The sequence below is a fragment of the Phoenix dactylifera genome, chromosome 8 (assembly GCF_051530095.1).
Source record: "Phoenix dactylifera cultivar Ajwa chromosome 8, Ajwa_hap1_PhDact_Kaust_v1.1, whole genome shotgun sequence".
In the NCBI taxonomy this organism is placed as follows: Eukaryota; Viridiplantae; Streptophyta; class Magnoliopsida; order Arecales; family Arecaceae; genus Phoenix; species Phoenix dactylifera.
The window spans coordinates 15163047-15188647 of record NC_143197.1 but is presented as its reverse complement, the minus strand read 5'-3'; the positions used below and the strand labels follow the sequence as shown (position 1 = coordinate 15188647).

The 25601-nt window shown below is 36.6% G+C and overlaps 1 protein-coding gene across 1 annotated transcript; it reads left to right on the top strand.

Annotated features, from left to right (window-relative positions):
• Positions 1-8760: 8760 nt before the first annotated feature.
• LOC103705591 (Tetratricopeptide repeat (TPR)-like superfamily protein) lies at positions 8761-22002 on the top strand. The gene is made up of 7 exons (XM_008789354.6): positions 8761-9334; positions 9949-10261; positions 10629-10919; positions 18365-18613; positions 19195-19319; positions 20899-20997; positions 21086-22002. Exons 1-7 carry the CDS (start codon positions 9285-9287, stop codon positions 21795-21797), a joined length of 1839 nt encoding a protein of 612 aa, XP_008787576.4. The 5' UTR covers positions 8761-9284; the 3' UTR covers positions 21798-22002.
• The last annotated feature ends 3599 nt before the right edge of the window (positions 22003-25601 follow it).

Genomic DNA, 25601 nt, shown 5'->3' with positions numbered 1-25601 from the left:
AGCTTGGCTTCTTTAATTCATCAAGAAAATCATGAAATGCATCTTGAAGCTCTTCAAAAGTAAAATCAGTAAAGGGTTCGAACATTACCATATCCTCATCAGCCATGAGGCAAAATTTTGCAACTTCTTGCATTTCACCATCTGAGCTTGACTTGTTGCTATTGCTCCAAGTCGGTAACATCACCTTCTTCTTGAATTTCTTGGGGCATGCTTGAGGAGTGGGCAGTCGACCTTGAAGTGCCCTGGCTTTTTGCGCTTATAGCATACTAACTGCTCCTTCTTCTTCTCCTTTTTTGCTTCCTCCTTAGTCATTGGCCTCTTCTTGAATCATTTTCTCTTCTTCTTTGTGAACCTCCTGAACTCCCTTATAATCAGAATCAATTCTTCATCTTCGTTGGCATCCTCCGACTCTTTGCTTCATCCTTGTTTATGGCCACTAACTTGAGGGATATCATCTTCTTCTTCCTTGACTCCTCATCATTGTTTTGCCTTGTTGTAAGCTCATGAGTAATCAAAGATCCTATTAGCTCCTCCAAGAAAAGTTTGTTGAGGTCCTTGGCTTCTTAGATCGCTATCATTTTAGCTTCCCACATTCTTGGTAGAGATCTGAAAACTTTTCTTATAATATCACTATTAGAATATAATTTTTTAAGACTCTTTTATCCATTTATAATGATAGTAAATCTAATGAGCATTTCAGTTAGATTCACTAGATTTCATTTTAAAAAGTTTATATTTATGTACAAGCATATTTATTTTAACTTATTTTACTTGATGTGTATCTTTTTGTGATATTTCTTACCTATCTCATTTTTTTTTTGCAGAAATATAAGTAGAAATTTTGTTAAGCCTATTAGCATCTAATGAATAATATAATATATTCATAGCTTTAGCATTAAATTTACTTGAAAATTTCTTTCTAACTTGAGCAGTTTAAGTTAATTTCTTCTCCAAATGTTTGGATCATTTTGGAATTATTTTTGCTTCCTATAATGCATCCTTAAGGACTCTAAAAATATGCAATTAGTAAATTTATGCTCAAATATTTTGTATCATCAAAATCAAACCTTGTAGGTTAACATCAAGCATTGTGGACTAAAAAACCCAACCAATCACAAGTTTGAAAGCCTGTAGGAGACCATATTATAGTTCGACAAGGCAATAATTCTAACATACCTCTGGGTTGGTAGTATTCTTGCTGAGCTCAAATACTTCATGTAATTCTGGTCTTTTTATCCAATGTGCACCCAAAACATCCTGGTTTATATTTTTGGGTGTTGTGGCCACTATGGAAGTCTTCTCATGACTTAACATGTCTCTGTGGCCATTATAGGATTGATCTCCAAGCTAGAAATCAACCTTAGGGTTAGCCCTTTATTGTTAGGCATATAATAGCTAGTTTTTGCCTATAACGACTAGACACAAATGGTATTAAACGCATTTCAACTCCTCTCCAACAATTTTCAATGGCTAGAATCCACTCTCCAGCATCTCTCCTTCATAAAAGAGCCTCCAAATCAAAAGAAAATAGTAGAAGTTGCTGAGTTACGTCCCGTTCGATACGACGTTCGTAGCGGAATTCGAACGGGACGTCGTTCATCACATGAACGCGCCTCGGATCGTAGAATTCAAAAATTTTTCTGGATCCAAATCCAGAAGATCTTTGAATTCATTAGGAAGGGGAGATTATGATCTGAGGAAGGTTGATTAAGATTCATAAAACTGAAACTAAAATCAAAAAAAATTAATTTGAAGATCTAATCTTCAAAAATTCTGCAGGTAAAGAACACCGCAGCCTGATGATCTATCTAGGTTCCTGTTTGAGCCACACAATTGTCCGGCCTCTACAGGTATCCACACGAGGATCTAATCATCTGAGATAGGATCTTATCGGAGTGCTAGCTCCTTGCAAAGACCTCTCATGACTATCATATAGATTAGAAGATAAAAATCTGCAACATACCTCCTTAAAGAAGAACCCTTTCTTCTTCAACCTTGCTCGCGATGGAGGAAGAGGAAGGAGAAACCTTGCACGTGGATCTTCCTTGCCTTGCTACCGTAGAAGAAGAGGAGGATGAAGACCCCTTGCTGCTGTGGAGAAGGAGGAAGAAAGAAGAGGAGGCGTGGAGAGGAAGAGAAGATAATTTTATTCATAACTTCTCCCTTGCTACCCTTTTATAGATTGGGTTTAGGGCTCTTCCTAATCTTATTAGGAGTATGGGACTATAACTCACCCTTGGATTAATGCCAAGTGTCCAATCCTTGTGCTCATAGATGCATGACATGTGTCTATTTAATCAATTGATTAATTTTCTAATTATATTAGAATTCCTAATCTCATTAGGAGATTAATTGATTTGGGAGCATGCATCCTACGACGCCATGTGGACTTTAAAGTCCGCATAGTGTGAACATGACTTAAGTCATATTCATCCTACAACGACATGTGGTCTTTAAAATCCGCACAAACCTTGGTTTAATCAAATTGACCCAATCATGAACCCCAATCAATTTGGGTCGAACCTAATTTGATTTGGCTTATTAAATCAGCCCAATTGCAATCCAATTGCAATCAATTCTACTTAATTCTTCTTCCATTAACTTACTAACACTTAGTGGATTAATTCAATCACCAATCATATTGATGATTGATTTCTATTATGATTCCAAATCACAATTATGATAGTCTGACTAATTAAATCCTTTATGTGTGTGACCCCGTAGGTTCTATTCTGACTGGTAGTGAGAAATATTGAGATCTCCATCTCAATATCACTGAAACTCCTTTCAGTGGACTGAAACGATTTCAGTTCTACTCTTAGGGTTCACTGACCACCAAGTGAATGCCTTTGAGTCTCACAATCTACTAGTGACACCTAGCAGTATGTGGTGGCAACCCAGCAGAATAGAATATCTGAACCTCTTAGTGCAGTTAGCGTATGATACAGTCCCTCTATCATGGATTCCGACGTGATGGAGGTTATGGATATCTCGTCAAACCCCATCGTCTGTCATATATCAAATTTATACGATTTTCAGTTCGAGTTATGGAAAACTCTTTTTCCAAAATATCTGGCCAGAAATTTATCGAACTCAGTCTCATAAATCACATAGGATCACTCCTAATCTATCAAGGTCGATAGATCCCATCTAGATGTAACCCTATTCTAAAATGAACCTACTGCAGCCAATTCGCACTACAAGGACCCGAATGACTAGAGCCCAAGTTCACATGCTCGTCAAACTACAGCAACCTCACAGTGAATAGCTGAGGCATCGCAGGTCAAAGGACCAGTCATACAACTGCAGCATAAGTAGTCACTGACGAGTGGATAGACATCCATGTGACTACTATCTTTGGTCACGCTCAGTACCTTGTTCTCTAACAAGTACTTGCATAATCACTCCAGTGTCTCTACACCGTGGACTCGAGACTCGTCCATCTGACTAAGTGATTTGTGCACTAATCTCAGCGGATCGATCACCCTCCCTCGTGATGGATCCATCTATTAGGAGCATTTAGAAATTAATCCCTAATGACACATGCCTCAAATTCTCAACTCCTTGAAATTATGCGTCATCATCTATTAATTTTTTGGACGATTCATGGACACATACAAACATGAATGAAAAATAAATTGCCCAATCTTATTTATTAATAAGTGTCAAATTATAAATTTATGCCTCAGATTACAAATATGCGTCAGCCACGTTGGCTTCTAAGGCATACTTCTAACAGAAGCGAGAAGAGATTTAGCACATTGGAAGACAAGGAGCCTCATTCGTTGAAAAACAATCAATACAAGCACAACCACCACTTCAAGAGTATTGATTAAAGATATTAACCAAAAGTGCACGTCAAAGAGAGCTTCTCCGGGCAAATCAAAAAACGACTTTATTTGTTCTACTCATTAAGGAGAATTCATTATATTTTATTTTTTATTTGTTGTTTCACTTTGTATTTGTGGGTGATATGTTTCAAGTGTAATAAGCTTGGGAAAAGATTGATCCATACCTTGAAATAGAGTATATAGGCTTTGCTCGTGCTTGGAAAATGAATGACTAGCTTGGGTTGAGCTAAGGTTCTTGGTCGATAGTATCTAGCTCGTGTAATCATTTATGGATGATTAGTGGATTAAAATTTTCAAGAATGGAGCTTGGAGAGTAGATGTAGGTGCTAGGTTTAGCATTGAACCGTTATAAATTTCTTGTGTTTGTGGTACCTTAATTATTTATCTTATGCATTTTATTCTATAAACTATTTACTACTTATACATATCTTTGCACATTATATACACTTTCAAAAGTTAATTTTCAGTTACACATAATCTATAAAAAATTTTGAAAAATCCAATTCACCCCTCTCTTGGGTTGCTTTATTGAGCAACAGATGGTATCAAAGCTTAATACTCTAGCCCCTCATGACCTACCCTAAAGAGTTAAAAGATCGATGGTAACCCAAATTATTCTTGTCTTGCTTAGGGCAATCTATATAAGGACCTCCTTTTTTTAATGACACTGCTTACTGCAAAACATGCATGAAAATATTTATTCAAGCACTTGATTATGATATGTGAAGTAATATAATCAATGGACTAGACACACCAACAAAATTGATTAATAGTGTGCACTCTCTCAAGCTTGAAAGCGAATTGGATTAGTTTGATAAGAAAATAACTCAGCTCAATGTTAAAGCAATGAATCTCTTATATTGTTCTTTGGATGCAAATAAATTTAATAGAATTTTAACTTGTAATTCTGCTGAAAAGATTTAGGATAAGATGGAGGTAATTTATGAAGGCATTAATCAAGTCAAAGAATCCAAAATTAACATACTTGTACATAAATATGAGCTTTTCAAAGTGAAATCTAATGAGTCTATTACTAAAATGTTACTCATTTTACTAGTATTATTAATATTTTTAAAAGTCTTGGCAAGTCTTACTCTAATAGTGAACTCATGAGAAAAGTGCTCACATCATTGCCAAAATTGTGGGCGGCAAAGGTCAAGGTGATTCAAGAAACAAAGAACCTTAACAAGATACCATTGAAAAAGCTTCTTGCCTTGCTAATGATGCATGAACTGACCATGAAGCAACATCATGAAGAAGAGTCAAAGAAAAAGATCATTGCTCTCAAGTCCACAAAACAAGAAGTGGAAGAAATGAACCAATCTAAAAATGGAGATGTTGATGAAGAAATGATGTTAATCACTAGAAGATTTAGGAGATTCATGAGGAGAAGAAACAAAGAATGAAGAAGAGGCCAATGGCTAAGGGGAGGCTAGTAAAAAAAAATGAATGTAAGAAGCACAATCATTTTAAAGCGAACTGCCCACTACTAAAGAAAGCTCCTAAGAAGCCAAGAAAGAAGGCAATGATGGCTTCATGAAGCGATAGCAATGATTTAAGATCGGATGAGGAAACTCACAATGTAGCCAACTTGTGTCTCATAGCCCCCTCTGCTCCCTTAGCTCATCTCGGGCATTTAGGCCTTCAATAGGGAATGCTTCTTTATTTTTTTACTTTGAGGGAAGTCATGTAACATTATCTGACAACTACTTGCTCTCCTTAAACTTTTCCAATCCCATGCTTCGTTGGGAACTTCATCACCAGGTGGTAAGTGGAGGTGATTGCCTTCATTGCATTGAGGGTTGGTTGTTCGATGATAGCATTGTAGGTAAAGCGAATTTAGACAATTAAGAAGTCTACCATCACCGTCACCTACCAAAGTGAGTTTCCAGTAAAGCCGACCAAAGGAGACTTGATCAGCTTAAGCTAGTTCTTCAGGATCTTCATCTTTTCCAATGCCTCATGATACAAGATGTCAACCGAGCTATCATTGTCTATGAGAATCCTCTTTACTTCAAAATTCGTAATGGTCATCTAAGCAACCAAAGCGTCATCATGGGGGGTTCGATGCCTTGCAGGTCTTCGTCAGAGAAAGAGATCACTTCTTCTATTCGCGGCTTTTTGGGGAGGTGGTCCTTTGTCCTAACATAGGCTGTCCAGTTGAGCTACATTCTCCTCCACTGGAAAGTTTGCCTACAATGACTTTGATGACTCTAGCGATGGTTCTATTGTTGGGAGAGTGTTGGGCCAGGGGGGTGCTTCACAAGTGAGCATCGAACTCTTCTTGTGCCATCTCTTTGGCCATGCTAAATGAACTAGTCAAGATAGCCACATCGTGTGAGCTTCCCGATCTCATCCTTCAACTGCCAGCACTCCTCTGTGTCATGCCTGTGGTCATGGTATAAAAGGTAGAACTTATTATAATCTATTTTAGGTGGATCTAACCTCATCCTCTTTGGCCTCTAAACATATCTTTCTCCCTGGATACTCATAAGAACATTACTCTACGAAGTATTTAAGGGAGTCTGGTCCTCATACCTTTGTAGTGGAGTCTTTAGATGATGTGGGGTCTCCCTCCATTCCGTAGATATTTTCTTCTTGTGGCATGTCGTCTCATCATCTTAACCCTTCCTCTTCTTCTTTGCTCGACCATCACTTGTCTGTCTCTGAGCATTCATAGTCTCCTCAGTATTGATATACTTTTCTACTCACCCGAGGAGTTTTGTAAGGCCCTTGGGGAGCCTTTTGGAAAGAGAGAAGTTGAACTAGGAATTCCTCAGACCGTTCATCAAATTTGCTACAGCAATGGCCTAATCGAGGTCACAAACCTGCAGCATTTTGAAGTTGAAGCAGTTGACGACCTTGCGGAGGGTCTCATCTTTTCTCTTCTTGATATTCATCAAGGTTGCAGAGATTTTTCGGTGGCTACAGCCGTTGATGAAGTATCCCATAAACCTCTGGCTTAGCTAGCTGAATAAGTCGATCAGACATGGCTGAAGGCTGGAAGATCACACTTGGCCAACCTTATTCAGCGTGGCTACAAAGATACGACATATGATAGCATTGGAAGCTCCATGCAGGAGCACAAGTGCCTTGAAAGACTCCAGATGGTTGACAGGGTTCATCGTGCCATCATACAACTCACCTAGGGCATCATGAATCTAGGGGGAAGAGGTTCTGCTATCACATGCTTTTGAGGAGTGTCTTGATCGAGGTGTTGAGGAGTGGCTTGATCGAGGTGCCAGCCTTCTTCTCTTTCACCTCCTCCATGACCCGAGTGAGGCACTCGTTCATTTCATCAATCCAGGAAGTCGGATTAGTCTCCTGATCTACGAGCGAGAGTGTCTCACTCAGTATTAGAGCTTCCTCCAGGCTCCCACAACTTATTCTCCGAGTAGGAGCTCTCTCTACTATTTTCTAGAGACTGGCAGTGGTGAGGCCAATCGTTTCTCTAGCTAGGCCCTCATCTCTAATTCGACCGATCTCGAGGTTGTTCTGCCAGCTAGGGCTTATTCTTCGGGATCAAGCCCCTAACTAGATTAGTTAGGGCTTAGACTTGTTGCTGAAGCCGGTTGAACTGCTCCATAGTCGCCGGTGTTTTAGAAGATATTGGGGTGGTGGAGTTGACAAATGCAAGTGAGATGGGATTCTCTTAAGGTGTCCTCTCTTAGGGAACCCTAAGATTTGATGGAGATATCTCAGACTCGATCCTCCTTCTGAGTGGCATGACTTTTCATTCACCTTCCTACAGATGGTGCCAATCTATTGTGAGCAATCATTGGATCGCTGATATAAGCTACTTCCATCAATTTGCAAGGCAACAACAAGGTTAGAGAACTCACCGGAGCTTTGCTTTGGCTGGGATCTCCAATGCTGAAGCCTAAGAGGGTGTTTGAGTGGGAATGAAGGAGGAATCGGAGAGATAGAGTCTCGTTTAGCTAGGGATTGATTGGTTTACATTCTATGGAGGATCTTGAGATCTATTTGTAGTTGAGGGATATGAAATCCCTGAAGATCACATTGTAACAACTTGGGGTCATGCTGCAACCATTGAAGATTCCGGTATAATTGCATGAGATCCAACTACAACTACCTAGGATACGTTGTAATGGCCTGAGATTGTATAGTAATTATAGCAAAATGTGTTGTAACTATCTGAGGAGTGGGTGCCAGCTGTAATTCGCATCTCTAGCCGTTGTTTGAGGTGAGAGGGTTTTGGTCGGCTTGGCATTGAGATGAGCGGTTATTTGGTCGAGCAAGGAACTCGAACTTGAAGGTTGCTTGCTTCTGCTTTGCTTGGCTTGACCATCTAGATGGTTGGCAAGAGTTGACTTGATGTGATCATGCTGAGGTGTTGGGACCGTCGAGGAGCCACCTTGGCTATGTTTTGATCAATTCTCATAGTGCCACTAGCCATGCTTATTTGATGCCACATCATATGTATTTGTAGTTATCTATTTCTTTATACAATTTTTACCAAAGAAAAGTTTCTAACACAATATATATTATGATAGATAATTTATATATAATTTTTTTATTAAATATTTTTATTTTTTTAAAGTACATAGCATAATATAATTTTATATAATAAATAATATAATATGATAATATGTTTTAAAGTAAAAAATTATATAATAAGTATAATCAATAAATATCTTTTTTAGTATTATTTGAGAAATTTTTTCCCCGGAAAACATGTATAAGTAACGACACACCAAGGTTACATCCAAGAGTTGGCGAAAACAAGGCAACAAGGCTCAAGCCGCACCTTCCATTCGGAAAGAAACAAGCTTGGCTTAAAGATTTGTTAGGACACTCGGGCAGGTCGACTGGCCTGACCCGTCAGCCGATACCTAATACTGGTCGGGTCAGTTATACTTGAAATTTCTCGAAAAAACCGCTCAACCTTTCGAATCGGGCGGTTCAAACGTTTGAATCGTCCGGTCAAACTTTTCGTGATCCCTTTCCTGCTTTATTCCTCTTCTCTTCCCTTGATCTTCAACGCCGCCGTTCGCAAAGAAGGCTGCGTCTGCATCCCGTGAGAGACTCTACCTCTTCCTCTTCTTCTTCACCATCATCGTTATCATCGACGAGCAGGGAAAGGCCGTTATTGCCGAGGAAGAGATGGAGGAAAGGGACCGGGGATTTGAGGAGAAGAATGAGCGGTTTGAGATGGGGAAGGAAATCTCTCAGATTGTCCTCTCCCGCGGGAGAACCATGAACCGGTAACCCGCCCTCCAAAACGGGTTGGACCGGGTACCAGATATTTTATATCTGGTTTCGGATACGCGATATCCTCTGGCATCAGTGGCCAAATTGAGGGGCTCTGGGGTTTTTTACCTCTGGCATCAGTGGCAAAATTGAGGGACTCTGGGGTTTTAGAGCGGGAGGGTCTCAGCTGAAGCTGATAAGGCCTTCTCTTTCTCCCCCTCTATGGAAGCAATTGGGTCGCAGTCTCTGCTCTCCTTCTCATCCAGTTTCTGGTAAGCTCCTGCTCACCGGTCTCTCTCTTAAAACAGTTGGGGGTGGGGGTGGGGGTGGGGGTGGGGGTGCTGTTCACGAATTCTCTGATTCATGAAATTAGTAATTGATTTGAGCGACTGATGGAGTAGGCATTAGTTGAATGTATTTTTTTTGGGTTGTTTGGGTAAGTGCTATTTTGAGTATGATCGTAACCGAGCTTTTCGATGGCGAGGAATATAGGAGTGCTAGGTTTTTCTTTAACAAATTATTTTATGTTTAAAAATTTTGAAGGTAAATTTAGTTTGCTGATTTCAGTCATTGGTCAATGAGGATAGCAACATATCTTAATTTGTCAGCATACACATATTTTACTAAAATTTCCACAACATCTTTTTTATTTAAAATTGTTATGTTGTATATGTCTTTCAGTTGACATTTCATGGTAATTGGGTGATTTATGATGTTTTCCTGCCTTGATTTTTTTCCCTCAGATATCGGTCTATTCTCAATAATTCAAGTGTAGTTTCTCATTTTGTTACCCAAGAAATATCTCAGACAGTTTTTTACCCCGAGTGATATCTTGTTATGATCCAAAGAAGATTTATGTTTTCTTTCATTGTCCTTTTTCTTTCAGCAAAACAAAGTTTCTTCGAAATTCTTATTCTCAGAGAGTAAAAATCAATGGAACATTGGAAATAGTTTGTCGTGGCATGTTAGCACCAAGAAAGTTCATGCAGAGGAGGAAGAAAGTGGTGGTTTTTAAGGATGCTGCGGACGAAGCTGAGCAGAAGAAATGGCGGAGGTTAATGACAGACATCGAACAGTCGGGTTCAGCAGTGTCAGCTCTGAGAACCCAAAGAGCGGAAGGGGAGGCACTTTCAAGAGATTTAGTTCTGGGTACCTTAGTGAGGTTTAAGCACCTAAAGAAATGGAAAATTGTTAGCGAGGTAACTCCACTACTTCACTTCCATTTGTAAGTATTAAATCCTAACTCTTTCTTTTTGGCTGAAAGAGAAAAAGATGACATATCACTGATCTTTGAAGATGTTGAAAATAATTTTGACAATTGCTTGATTACTAACAAGACTAGATTCTGCTATGTGGTTGCATTGATTGTGTATCTATCAAACATATGAACAATCATCATCATCATTGAGGGAATTCTTATGCTTTGGGAGTGGTTTGAGGGAGCACTGCTATTTATATGACCTTTCTGATTCATGATAAAATCAGTGTGTGATGTCTGCAAACTTTGTTGATTGTAGAATATTTATTATAGAAATAATGATAGTTATTGTTATTATTATTGGTCAGATTCTTGAATGGCTTAGAACCCAGCACTGGTGGGACTTTAGCGAGATGGATTTTTTGATGCTTATTACAGCCTATGGGAAGCTAGGAGATTTCAACAAGGCAGAGAGAGTGTTAAGGTATATGAACAAGAAAGGTTACACTCCAAGTGTAATATCTCATACTGCCCTTATGGAAGCATATGGAAGAGCTCGGCAGTACAGCAAGGCCAAAACAATATTCCATAGGATGCAATCATCAGGCCCGGAACCATCGCCACTAACATATCAGATTATCCTTAAAACTTTTGTTGAGGTAATCATCTTTTCTTCATTTATATATTTTTAGTTGTCACATTATAGTTTGTCCTCTTGATCAACACATATTGTTTGATATCATATTAGATCTCCAATCTTGAGTATAAGCAAACCTTTTGCTCTATGTGTTTGTTTTAAATTGGAGCTTGTGGCCCAAGATTTCATTGAATTGACTTACTCTAAATAGGTATTGATTACGATTTAAATGATACTTTGGTGAATCTTTTGCTTGTCAGTGCTTGAGTACTTGATGCTTTATCATAAAGAAATAATTCATGTATCAAGAGCAATCTCCTGATTAGTAAGCTTAAGGGTGGTGAATTTTGGTACAAATTGACCATGATCATAACAATTCAAAGCTTATATTAGCTATAAAAGTAGGTGCAATCCGAAAATGTATATTAAATTAAGAATATATGATCATCAAGTATTTAAGTTAAGTTGCATCACTCCTATGGGTGATTTATTTCAAAGAGTTTGTATGTAGATAATAAAACATGTCATTTTATCTTCCATTCATGCATATTACTTTGTTACTTTGAGATATATGAGCATAAATTGAGGGCCTTCCTCCTTATAGAAACTATACAAATGACAACCCAAGGTTGCTTATGTAGTTGTCATTATACCTTTCTACTTTTACTATCTTTCATTGGATATTAATATTTGCAATCATTGCCAAGTCTGTATGATCTGATTGGGGAGAAAGGCAGTAATTTCCTCAACATGCTCAACTTGAATCTCTTAAAAAAAATTAAGAAAAAAAATAGTGAAAATAGGGTTTAGGTTCCTTTTTTTCATTAACTATTAATAAACTGAGTTGCATATTCTCTATTTATATTAGTAAGGTCAGTCATTTCATAATTTAGGTCAGATTTCTTCTCCATTTCAAAGAGGATACGTCTTTCCCAAAGTAGATATGACTAGTAGAAATAATCATGGAAAAGCTAAAATCTTATATGCAATAGATTTTGAGTTCTACATCAACCTTGTCTTCAGTTGCTTCATCTAATTTTTTTCTAGTTTGGGAGATATGCCCGATTAAAGTCTTTTTCAAAAAAGAAACTTTTGCACTAGGCCGTTTTGAGGCTTAAATGATAGGATTTGATCCAAATCGCATGATGCATCGCATCCTTAAAGCGTGGTGCGATTGTAAAGCTTGAAAAATTATCTATTTTAAGAATAAAACCATCTCAATTGGATGTCATATGATCAAGTTATAGCCTTCGAAAATTTGACATGCGATTCGGCTTCTTGATATGATGGATCTCGATTCTAGACCCAATCCAATTTCCTCTGTAGTGGTCAAAGTGATTTACATCGAGTCTTGTGATCTTCCTGCATCAGGACTTTTCTTGCTTAGAGGATTTGGCTCCTACTAAATTAGAATTGGAGATACAAAAATAGATATGACTAGTAAAAATAATTATGAAATGCTAAAATCCTATAGAAGGTAGATCTTGACTTCTATATCAGCCTTGTCTTTAGCATATTTGCCTAATTCTTTCCAATTTGGGAGATATGCCCAATCAAAGTTTTACCGAAAAGAAAATTTTTGCATAGACTAGCCTGTTTTTGGGCCCAATGATGGAATTTGGCTTTGATCTTTTTGTGGATTGCACCCTTAATGGATGATGCAACGACGTAAAGCTCGAAAAGTTACTTAATTTCAAAAAATAAAAAAGATCACCTCAATTGGATGCTTTACGGGCAAGTTAAGACTTTGAAAGTTTGGTGCATAAGTGGGCTTTCCGATATTGCAGATTTTGCTCTTGGATCTCACTAGTCCTCCCTGTAGTGGCCAAAGTGGTTCACATCGAGTTGGGGGGTCCTCTTAGATCATTTCAAATAAGTTCAATGGCTTTCAATAATTCCTCATTTTGGTTTTGTTTTGGTAAACTTTCTACATATCAGCTTATCATCCATTTCATGAAGAACATATTATGTTGGAATTTCTTTGGCAGTACTAGGTGAAGTGTTGGATGTTACTTTATAAATACTGGTTGAAGTGTTAGATATTACTTTATAATTCTAGGGATATTGATTATTTTCATGAGGTGGAGAAAGAAAATAGCTTTTGTCTTCCAGTGATTGTGGAGAATGTAAGGCATGAATCTCTAAGAGCATATAAAGATAAATCTCAACTAACCAATCTAAAGACTCAAGATGCAAGTATGCCAACACTTAAAAATTGTCTAGCAAATTGCAATTATGGGTTTCCTTGTTCATCCAAAGATTAGTTACCTAAATCAGGAGCTGGTTCTGTTGTAGGTGTAGGAAAGCAGATCTTTCCAAGAACAAGTTCTTGGGAAGCAAATTTAGAGTGAGTTTGCAAACAAATTTCAATTCAGGTATAATGCCCTATGGGTGTTTCTTGCTTTGAAGATCTAAAAAAACCTTAATTTGAATCTTGGAATTTGCTAATAAAAGTTATGGTAATTATTAACAAATTGAAGGGTTCCTAGCCTCCTATAAACCAAGGCAAATTTTAACTCAACAACTCACATACATCATGGTTAACAAATAGTGGTTCAAAATAATGTTTTGACAAACAACTAGCTCATACTCTTGGGCAAAACAGGCAACGTTTAATAACATAAAAGTGCTATGTAAATATATGAAGAAGATGGGAAAAGGAAAAAGGAAATCTTTGAGCTATTAGAGCGTGTTGAATACTCAAGGACTGGAATTTTGATTTATTATTTCTCTAAGAAAAGATAAGAACTTTGTTATCTGGACACTTGCATCTAGCTCCTAGAATCCATCCTAGTTATGCATATGAGTTGGACATGCATTGGACACTTGGATACTTATCAAAATTTGTTAATTTTAATTTTTAGGAATTGTTAAAGAGCTGACTTCTTCCATAATTAGTTTGGTACATCCTAGTAGTTTTTTAGGGATTGGTTAAGAATGTACATACTAAAATAAGTTTAGAAGTTATCATTTTGCTAAAATCCTTAAAACTACTAGGATGTTTGGATGACAATATATTGAACGAGTTCAACCAATATATATATATATATATATATATATATATATATATAGAGAGAGAGAGAGAGAGAGAGAGAGAGAGAGAGAGAGAGCTTGACTTGGCTATACTAGAGTGGATCTCCACTCAGATCCGGCTAGGCATACATTGGATGATAGGTCCCATGTCGATGATCCAAGCCATTGAATATGGTTTACTAGCTCTAAACTACTTGCACACCAAAAATCATGCGATTTGGAGACTTCTATTCTATTCACCAAGTACTCAAAAAAACATATATAGTTTCATGTTTTTTAGCTATCCAATTTTTTGACCACTTAATGTATAGGCTTGGAGTCTCCAAATCACAAGAATTTTGGTATATAAGCAGTTTAAAGGTAGTCATATCTAATGGTTCTGATTATCAATGTGGGATGCCCATTGTCTAACATAGACCTGACTAGATATGAGTGGAGTTCTATGGTTCTAATATCAATTATATGAACAAATAATCTTTAAGAGAGTTCATGGTCACATACATCAAAAGATATCCTTAATCATGACTTTGCTATGTAATGCAATCCAACAAAATGGTTAAGTCTTGGTGGCAATATATTATTAAATACCTTTTTAGCATAAGGCAAGAAACACCTATTTCAAATATCAAAGAATGAATCTACAACTAAATGTATCACCTCCTTGTCACACGTCCAACAATTAACATCTACCTTATTAAAGGAAATCTTGTTCTACTTCAATGTCTAAAATCATAGTGAAAAAACTGGAAAATGAAGGTTCTAATTTTAGAGCTGGTCCCCATGCTAAATATCTATCCACATTTTTCATGCTCTCTCTTTTCCCCATAAACATTAATCTGATGCTGAAGCAATAACTTCCTTGTTGGTGTCTAGACACCTTAATTTCGAATCTCCAACCACCTCTATCTCCCATAATTCGAGTTAAGATTTGGCATGAATTCTTTTTGTATTACAAAACCAATATCACCAGTAGTCCCTTCCTATGGTGCCTTTATACATGATCTCAATTTTACTACTTATACCTCTCATTTTAATCAAGGATGTGCATTTCTACTTATATGATTATTTGGAGAAACTTATCATCTCGACCAGTCAAATCTGTGCTTTATGCATCATTACCTCTTAGTTATGGATGATAAAGGAGATCAGTGGTTTTCTTATACTGATTTTTATCCTGATATAAATTTGACTAATTTGGTTGATTATCTCAACAGAAATCTGTTTCAAAAATGTAATGTTACCTTACTTAGTTACCTAAATACAAACTTCAGTTATTTTGAAACATATCAAGACCCATGATCAGGATCAAAAAAATACAAAATGGAAAACTTTGAGAATCAATTCAAGAAGGCTTCATGTTTTGTTTTAAAGTTTTATGTTAACACTTAAATCCTTCTTGATGTGTTCTTCACAATTTTACTTGTTGGTAACATGTTTTCAACTACTCACTGAGATGATCAAGTTTGTTTTTGATCCACCAGGTCCTAGAACAGGTAATTTTGAAAAACACATGTTTTGAAACTACCAAGAAAGGTTTGTTTGCACTTTCCATTTTCATTATTGCCTTTCACCCTATAAGGGGAGAAGAAACCCTCCTCTTGGAACATGAATACTAATTCTACTTTAAATGGAAGGCTTTTTACTCTCTTTAGCTCTCAACTAATAGAAAAAAGAGTAGTAAGATGGAGAATAAAGATAGTGATTTAGGCAAAATAATTATAAATAGTGCGCAAAAATAGGATCCAATATGAGGACGAATTACACTAATACAGCACTTTCTCCAATTTGTGCAACAAGAAGATATAGAGAATGTGACAGATGGAAGAATAACTGCCATATATCATAGTGCCAGCATTTTTAGGCTCATTGTTCAAGGAATCCTACCAAGTCCTCAAGAAGTTATATTTAGTTCCAACCAATTAGCATGTCCTGGTTGAAGATCTTTGTAGGTTTTGAAGAAATTTAACCCAGTGCATAAAATACTTCCAGTATTGTGTATATGCTAGAGATTTTAGACAATTTTACTTTTTGGATGAAATAGATTAAATAAAAGAAATGAGTAAATGACCATTCCTAGCTATTCTTTTCCAATACAGATTATGCTATTATCAACAAATGGAGGTGATTTTAATGGCCGAGAATATTGACGGGCTGTAAAAACCTTTTTCTTTTACCTTGCAAAACTAGGAATAAAAATAAAAAAGGAAACAAACTTTATGTCTTGTTGATGAGTGTTGGAGATCTAAGTTTTCAAGTTCTGAGGGGTTGTAATATTGTTTCATTATAGCAAGACTAATGAAGAAAAATAGTATGCAAGATACAAGAGACTGTTTTCGCCATCTAATTGGGTGGTAAGGAATGGGTGTCGAAAACCTTCACCTACAAATCTTCTTCCATCTTCATAGAGTTGAGTTAAATATTTCACTAGTGTGACATGTGTGATGCATGTGTTTTCTAAAATTTTAATAAAATAATAAAATTTATCCGAATAAACCACAAATGTCTAGAGAAAGGACTTGAACCTTCGACTTATGGTTAACCACACATTGTAAGCAACTAATCTCACGGGATAAGAAAAATGTAAGGTGGGAAATGGTGAGCAAACATGGATAGTTAGACATGCCTTACACACAGGCACATCGGGAGTTTGCATTATAAAATAGAATAGATGGTGCAATAAAATATCAAGCCTAAAAAAATTGATGTAGAGTTCCTATCCAAAGAAAATCTAGAAAGATGCCATGAAACATAGAAGGCCAATCAGTTTGAGGGAAAACTCTCCTTATTCTTGGATGATGTGTTCGTGCAATGAGGGTTCATAATTTAAGGTGCACATGGGTTTGGGTCAACCTAAGAATCTTGCTGAATGGTTGAGTTGGTTTAGTCTGGGTTCCAAAGAGGATTCAAACGGTCATGGTTTTGATTTTTCGAAACTGAATAGATTCGTTCAACTCTATGTTAGGGGTTCGGGTAACCTAACTTGACTCGAACCAATTTATAAATAGTATGTATCTCATATGTACTGTATATACATATATATATTTGGTATGTTATACATGTCCACCACCACCCAGCTCAACACATCCCCCAACCGGTACATGCCACTCATCCAACTCAGCCCCCATCACCCACACATACTGTACCTTGCAGTCCTCTCACCATATAAGTGGCTCCCACCTCTACACTTCTTCCTCGCTCCTGTGAGTGTTGTCCTCTATGTTGATTACTTTCCTACCTTAACTAGTAGTGCGGTTCCAAAAATTATGATCATCTAAGACTTCATTAAAACTAGAAACATAAAACTTGATGTAGGTTCTCTTTATATGATTTGGTATACCAAATACAAATTTGTAGTTAACTTGATGGGCATGGAATTTGTTTTCATTTGCTAATTTTTTTGATATGTTTTCTTGAATAATATCAATAGTTCATTTACTTTTTCTAAAAATTTTGGATTACCTGAGAACCTACCCGATTTTGATTGGATTGGGTTGGGTTGGTTTTGACATTGATTGGTTTGGTTCCGGTTCAAAAATTGAGAACCAATTGAGAGTGGGTTAGTTCTAGGTTAGCCTCGAACACGAATCCACCGGACTCATGTACACCCCTACCCGAGGTTGCAAAATGTTAGATGAAAAGATAATAGCACAAAGTTTAATATTATGGATTGTGTTTTTTATGGCATGAATACTAATGAAAGAGCAGTTGTACAATCCAATAGAAAGTAAATATTGAAACAACTTAAGTAGGTATGTGATAAATTTTGCATCTATATGTCTTTTCCAAAAGCCATCAAAAAAATGGTTACAATGTAATCACTCCTGGGAAAATAAAACCACATCAATGGACTAGAGACCATCAATCAAAAATGCTTTCATTTGATTCTTTTAACCAGCTCACTTGAGTCATCTGTTTGAGATGAGACTTCCATGGAGCAAGCTTCTAAATAGATATTATTTTACTTGCATTTTGCCCCACACACTACCTAGGAAGCATGAATACTTATTCCAAAATCTCCTAATTTATAAAATTAAAAAGAAGGATATTGATACTTCCCAAGTATAGCTGGGATATGTTGCAGATAAATCCAAAATATGGAGTGTGGTCTGTGGATTTAATAATGACAAAATGTTGGTGTGATATTGTCATATGTAGTATGGACTATTGCAATAGTCCATTAAGATTTCTGGATTCTTTTTTACATGTATGTTTAATAAAATTTGCACATATATATAGTATAATCCAAGCTGTATCATATCCTATTTTCAAGTTTTGCTGTATCAGTTTATCTGTATAGTGTCATTGTCATATTCCTTATTTACTTCCATGCAACTAGCACACCGCACCTCAAGAAGTCTTCTTTCTGCTACAGATACCTTTGATCATTTCTCTGCTAAATTTCTGTTCATAACTCATACTAATAGCATATGGCAGGGAGACAAATTTAAGGAAGCCGAGGAAGTTTTTGAGAGCCTTTTGAAAGAAGAGAGAGCTCCGTTCAAGGCAGATCAGAAAACATTCCATATGATGATTTATATGTACAAGAAAGCCAACAATTATGATCAGGCTCGTAAAATATTTGCACAGATGGCTAAGAGGGGAATCCCTCAATCCACTGTCACGTTTAATAGCCTAATGTCCTTTGAAACAAATTACAAGGAGGTTTCGAGTATCTATGACCAGGTAAATCATAATTAATCTTTCAAGATTGTTTTCTGTGTGATAAAAAAAGATATCGTTACAACTTGCATTTTACTGATTATTTAGATTGTTAAATGAAAACATCTGGTTTCATGCAACAATTCTTAAGGAGTAGCATGCAAAATTCTTGTGTTAGAACATCCTTATGTGGATTAAATATGAAAAGGATTTAGCAGGAATAGCTCAAACAAGAAAAATTAAACAATAATCAATCTTCATATTCTAGGCATATTCATATGCATTTGGTTCTGCACCTTTGGAACAAATTTATGGGTGGTTGTCCGCAATATCTTTGGGTACACTATTGTTTCTGTTTTAATCGTCTATATTATTGCTAAAGAAGAAACTTTTAGAGTGTGGTTACTTAACATAATTTGAAATTGGAAGAATAAGTGATACTTTATATTGGAATCCAAAATTGACAACCCATGCACATTCACAAATTTGAAGTGGATATATTGTAATGTAATTACAGAGATGGGAGAGAGTGGGCTCTGCAGATCTGTTTAAACTTTTCTTAATCTTTTGGTAACTTTGAAATTCTGAAATGAACGCCCTTATAGATGCAAAGAGCTGGACATAAACCAGATGTTGTGAGCTATGCACTGCTCATCAGTGCTTATGGGAAAGCGAGGAGAGAAGATGAAGCACTGGCAGTTTTTGAGGAGATGCTTGATGCTGGTGTCAGGTGGGTGGTTATTGTTCCTTATTGAATATTTTGCCTATGCAATATATGATTTATTATATTTAATTGCAAACTGTTTTTTAATTCAATCATCTTATAGATCTCTCATAATTATTGGAAGTGAAAATACTCTTGGTTCTGTAATATCTGTCTTTTGCAAACAGCATACTATAGAATTGGTTAGATTGAGTGTTTCTCCAGTTGGTAACTCTTTGAATCAGTACAATGACCAAACACATCCTACTTCATGGTGTAAAGAGAGGGATAAAGAGAGGAATGATAATTCCAAATTAAAAAAGGAAACATGACTTCAGTGAAATTTTTGCTGAAAAAAAGGTCCATTTTATCAAGAATGTTCATGTTATCTTTTCGTACGAATACTTTGGCTGAATTTGATTCAGGAATAAGAAAATTGAGAATAGTAAAGTTATGCCTGTGGAAATAGTTGTCAGCTTTTATTTGGCTCCACTTTTGAATGCAAAGGGCACCTTTTTGGAATAACTTTTGAATGATGACCTTTTTATGCATAAAAAAAGTAAAAAGTAGGCATAAGAGTTGCCTTTATGCCAAGAAATTGCTTACGGCAGCTTCCCCTTGCAATGTTTGTGCTGGACATATGCAGGTTGAACCAGCCTAAACATTCTGTGGTTATGCCTCCTCACTCGTAGACAGAAGGCTTATTCCAAGCCTTTATGCCCACTTTATGCCTGAACTATATGCAACCTTTGTTATTTGTAGATGTTTTTTGTTGTAAAATAGAGGAAGTTTAAACTAAGCCCTATACAAATCAAGGTTGTTTTTTATGCTATAATATATTTTAGTTTCAAACTTTGGATCAAGTTCCCTACATAAAGAAACTACAAAGGCCCAAACTATTCTTAGGAGATAATCCTAACTATTCTAGGACCCCTACAACTCAGTCTATGATTAGATAGGGCTTTCGGAACTCTTCCCACTGCCAAAATAGTTAACCAAACATTTGCTATGATAAAATAAAGAGCTACCAGGACCAAAGATCAAACAAACAGGGGCCCACAGAAGAGAAATAATTGTAATAATTTCTTAGTTGGCTATCCTGGATCTCCCACACAATGGAGGACAATATGGAGGCATCAAAGCTTACTCAGGGACCAATGCAGGAAGACTCCAGAAGTAGATTTTAAAGACAATGAACATTATATATGTAATCGAAGGAGATAATTTCAGTTTTATTTCCTATTAATGGAAATGCAATTGCACTAACTTTATATAGAAGAATATTTGAGATTATGAAAAATGATTTGAATGATTTGACAGATGATTGGGTGGGGAGGGGAGGGGATTAAGCAAAATGTTTGGTTGACATCAAGGGAAAAAAGTTGTGGAAAACATTACGTCCAGATATCTTCTTTCCTCCATATCCTTGAGAGAGAGGTGGTAACATTTCTGGGTACGAGTGGCCATGTCTCTTTGTCATTATGCTAACATAAAGTGTCACTTTGTGTTTGTTATGCACACTGGCCTATTTTATTCTTTATTGTAGTAAATTGTAAATACTCTTCCAACCTGTGGATTTGACATCATTGATTTATTATGTTCTCAGACCAACACGCAAAGCTTATAATATTTTGCTCGATGCCTTTGCAATTTCTGGAATGGTGGAGGAAGCTCGGACAGTGTTCAAGAGTATGAGAAGGGACAAGTATAATCTTTTCCTTTGTCCATCTAAATTTATGCCGGAAAATAGTTATCAAGGTTGTCATAAAATATATGTTGTTTTCCTTTCACAGGTGTCAACCTGACCTATGCTCTTATGCAACAATGGTATCTGCTTATGTCAATGCATCTGATATGGACGGTGCAGAGAGATTCTTCAGACGCCTGAAAGAAGATGGTTTGAAACCTAATGCTGTTGTCTATGGAACACTGATGAAAGGGTATGCAAAATTAAATAATCTTGAGAAAGTAATGCGGGTTTATGAGAGAATGCAGATGCAAGGTGTTGAAGCCAACCAAACCATCTATACCACCATCATGGATGCCCATGGTAAGAACTCGGATTTTGGAAGTGCTGTTATTTGGTTTAAAGAGATGGGTGCTCGTGGATATCCACCTGATCAGAAGGCAAAGAATATTCTTCTGTCTCTGGCTAAGAGGCCTGAGGAACAGAAAGAAGCTAATGAGCTGGTAGGTAACGTTGTTGGTAGTCTCCCGGACACTGCTGAACCAAAGGCTAGTGACTTTGCTGAGTCTGACAGTGAAATTGAGGACGATGATGAGTTGTCTGGTGCAGAGCCAAAATCTTTTGAAACAAAACTAGGCGCTGGTGAACCCACAGAACTAAATTCCAGCATGTCAAGTGACTTAGATCCTAATTATCAGGAAGTAGAAGATGATGATTCTAATTTTGGTTGTTTTGAAGAGAAACAGGAACTAGCATTTGCGAGTCAGTTGCTAGATTCTGAAGGTACATCGACAAGTTCAAATCATGTACCATATTAAATTTTCATTTTTTTTTCCTTTGATAATTTTATCAAACCATTTCAACATATATTCCTTCGACAAACTTGTATTGGAGCTTACAGGGGTTCTGGTAATGCAAGATAAAACTTTAAATGCTGCTGGCTTTTTTGATTTCTAAATTCTTACATCCAATTTCTGAACAAATCATTTTTATATGGAATAAATGGAACTATTGTTTTATATAGCCCCATCATGACTGTGGTATCATTCTTTTATTTCTTTTATTTTTTGGGTGCACAGCACTACTGTAAACATGATTGTTCGATGCACTCACGAGCAGAACCTATTGCGTCTGCTACAGCCAAAATGCATTCCATTAGGAAATGCTGCTGTCTGTAAAATAGGTTGCTGCAAAACAGTTTGCAATGTATGCCCTGTTACTTGCAACGACGGCAAATACGGGAACATTTGAACTATTTGAGTCCAGATGGCCAGGTCTTTTCAATTACATAACCAAGGAAGGTGGGATACAAAACTGTTGTTAATCCAAGCTATGATCGTCGAGGAATCCCCCTTGAGCAATATAGAATCAGCCTGAAGGACTCTGATTGCAAACGGTACTCCCGCCAAGCTCCCAGTAACTCCACCAAGGCCATGTTTTATCAACAGTCGAGAAGGCAAGGCGCCTGCTGGTTTGAGTGCTAACCTCCCTTGTCATTGCTTTTGATTTCTCCATGAAAATTGATCTGCAAGCACCTGCCTATTGGGTAACCCTTGAATATATGTTATGGAGAAAGACTAGGTTTGAGAAGGCAAAGGTTGATTACCCCAGCATCATGTGAAAAATATGTTGAAAATCGCTTGAGCATCCGTAAATAACTTGTAACATCAGGAATTCTGATAAAATCGGAATCTACTCTGAATTGTTTGAATGTAAAGAGTTAACACAAAAAAAAAAAGGATTGCATGACTTAAACAATCTCCTGGTTCTTACAATTTATCATGGTGGTTTCCTTTCATGGCTTTTATACTCAGTTAACTTTGAGACCTTTCTTCATCCATTCAACATAGCATAGATCTTCCATATTTGATGAAAAGAACTCAACCACCTTAATATCTATTCCAATCTAGCTACAGCTCTTCAATCTCAAATCAATGTTTCACAAGAAGCTAATCCCGCCCCACTATTTTAGAGGTCCTTGGAGGGAGGAGAAAAGAAAATTAACATTAAAATTATCTCCTCAATCATATACACACTGCTCTATTTCATCGAAAACATATTAGCTCTAGAAGTACACACTGATTTCTTCAATCATCCTAGCGAGCGATTTTCTGACCCATAGAATTTCACATGAGGATTTACTGAGGATTATAGCCAAGTGATGGCATCTAGAACCCAATAGAATCAGAGTCAGCTCCATGACTAATTTTAGTATAGAGGGTAAAATAGAATCAGATTGCATGACCAGAATTATTTTCTAGAGCTTGATAAGTTGTTCAAGCATAATTACTTAACATAGATCATCAAGCTCAGTCTCATACCCTGGTACTTCACATGGATCATCAAGCTCATATCCTTTTGATGTCGATAGCTTTCTTAATGCCTCCAATAATCCTTATGTCTTCTATGTTTTTGAATGCCTTGTATCTGATGAAAAGAACTCAGCCACCACAGAATCAATTTCAGTCAAGCTGCAGCCAGGAAAATTCCTCTAGTCCTTTCTTTTCATCATCTGTGTAATACCCGGCCCAACTAATAAGAAACTAGGCCTAGTTCACTTGACCAGCACAGATATAAGAGTTAGAGTAGGATATGGAAAAAAGAAAAAAAAAAGATAGAGCCCTGTTTAGCTTGGAGTAGGAGATGAAAAAAAAAAAAAAAGAAGATAGAGCCCTGTTTGACTTTGACTAGGAGACAGACTCCTCCATCTTAATTTCGTATGAAAGCTAGGGAACCTAGTCTCCAACGGCTATTTAAAAACTCTCATGCCCACTGTCACCTCACCGCCAATAAGTTTTGTCGATCACCACCACTAGACCATTATTAGTTCTTTCTCCTTTTTTTAACTTCCAACGGTCTTGGTTCATAGTGCTCACTAAAGCTTTCAGTTGAGCGCTCGCCAAAGTCTTAGATTCTGAGAGATATTTTCGAAATTATTTGAATTTGTAGTTTAGTTTCGCTCGCAAGGTAAGTAATAATTTGCATTTTCTAGATTCTTCACTTATATAATATTATTTTTACATCGAAGAAATTATTAATCAATTTATATGTGATTTATATATTTTATAAGATGATGTTTTGAATAAAAAATATATATGTTATTTGGAGTAATATTTTTCAAACTATTGTTATATTGTTTACTGATTGTACATCGTATATGCATATTTTGATTGAATTATGATAATATATTATTTTGTAAAAAAAAATTTGACATGTATCAGATTTGAATTCTCAGCCTGACTATGTACTGGACTCTGCCAATTGGAGCTTATACATTGGCACTCTGACTATTATTGAGCTCATTGATTCTTTATTTAGCCCTGTCACAAGGTATAAATATGGTATTCCGGCCCACTCTGCAGAATATTAGTGCGGTATTATGGCCCACTCCACAAGGTATAAGTGCGATATTTCAACCTATTTCGTCGGATATAAGTGCAATTCTGTTTCTAATCTAGCCACATAATATAAATATGGCCATAATTAAAAACTGTTGAGTTGAATGTGTTTGTTTCGAATCATACTTATGATTATATATCTTAATATTTGAAAGATATGGATTTTAATGGATTTATGTTTTAAAGCAGAATTGGCTGTCTTTATACTAATTCATGGTGATTTATATTTTACTATTGTATCTTATATTATTACATAAATTATTTAGTTAAGATATTCATTACTTATTAGCCTGTTGAGCTAATTATTTCTTCTTTTAGATTCTGAGCATTAAGATTGCATGGTGTTATGAACGAGAGAATGACTAGAGGCGAAATTTGATATCCTTAAATTTAGATCAGGTTTTGACTAAATTTTGATGTAAAATCTTCTAAATATTATTGATTCTTTAAAATATAAAATTTGATTCTAATTATTTAAATTAAAATTTGAACATTAGTTATTTAAATTTATTTCACTGTTTGCTTTATGATATCATGTTGAGATGTCTTGATGCTTGTAGAGAGAGTCCTCTATGAGTATACGGTGCCGTGACCATTGGTTTGCGATCTTAGGTCGGGGGCGTGACAATCTGCTTCTCTCCTCTTACCTTCTCTAATTAGATATTTCCATGATTGTTGGAGAGAACCACATAATTAGTTGCATCTTGTGGCCAAAGGCCTACAAGCTGATTCATTGCAAGCTCACCCAACCCAGCATTTCTGAAAACCTGACATGCTCCAAGCAAAGCATTTCATATTACACAACCAGGTTCAGTTGGCATCTTCCTTACAAAATCCAATGCCTCATTAAGCCATCCCGGCCAAGGAGGTCCGCCTTGCATCCATAATGTTCAATCCATGCAGGTGGCACTCCAACAAGTGTGACACTGTTGGGTCTTTCTCCCATATCCTTCATCCTATCAAAAAGCTCCTATGTCTCCATGCTGCATCCATGCACCGCCAAGTCTCCAATCATTGAATTCCAAGTAATGAGATCCCTTGTTTGCATGCCATCAAACATGGAGACTGCATCCTCTATGCAACCTCGTTTTGCATCCATATTGATAAGTCCATTTCCTATATATACATTTTCTTTGAAGCCATTTTCTTCAGCATAGACATGAGCCCATCTTCCCCAATTGAGAGCCCCAACCTACAGCAGACAGACAATGCCATAAAAGGAGT

Excerpts from the sequence above, each read along its gene's own strand:
- LOC103705591 (XM_008789354.6), top strand. The coding sequence starts at position 9,285 with ATGGAAGCAATTGGGTCGCAGTCTCTGCTCTCCTTCTCATCCAGTTTC. Across the intron at positions 10,262-10,628 it reads AATGGAAAATTGTTAGCGAG|ATTCTTGAATGGCTTAGAAC; the intron begins GTAACTCCACTA and ends ATTATTGGTCAG. Across the intron at positions 10,920-18,364 it reads TCCTTAAAACTTTTGTTGAG|GGAGACAAATTTAAGGAAGC; the intron begins GTAATCATCTTT and ends AGCATATGGCAG.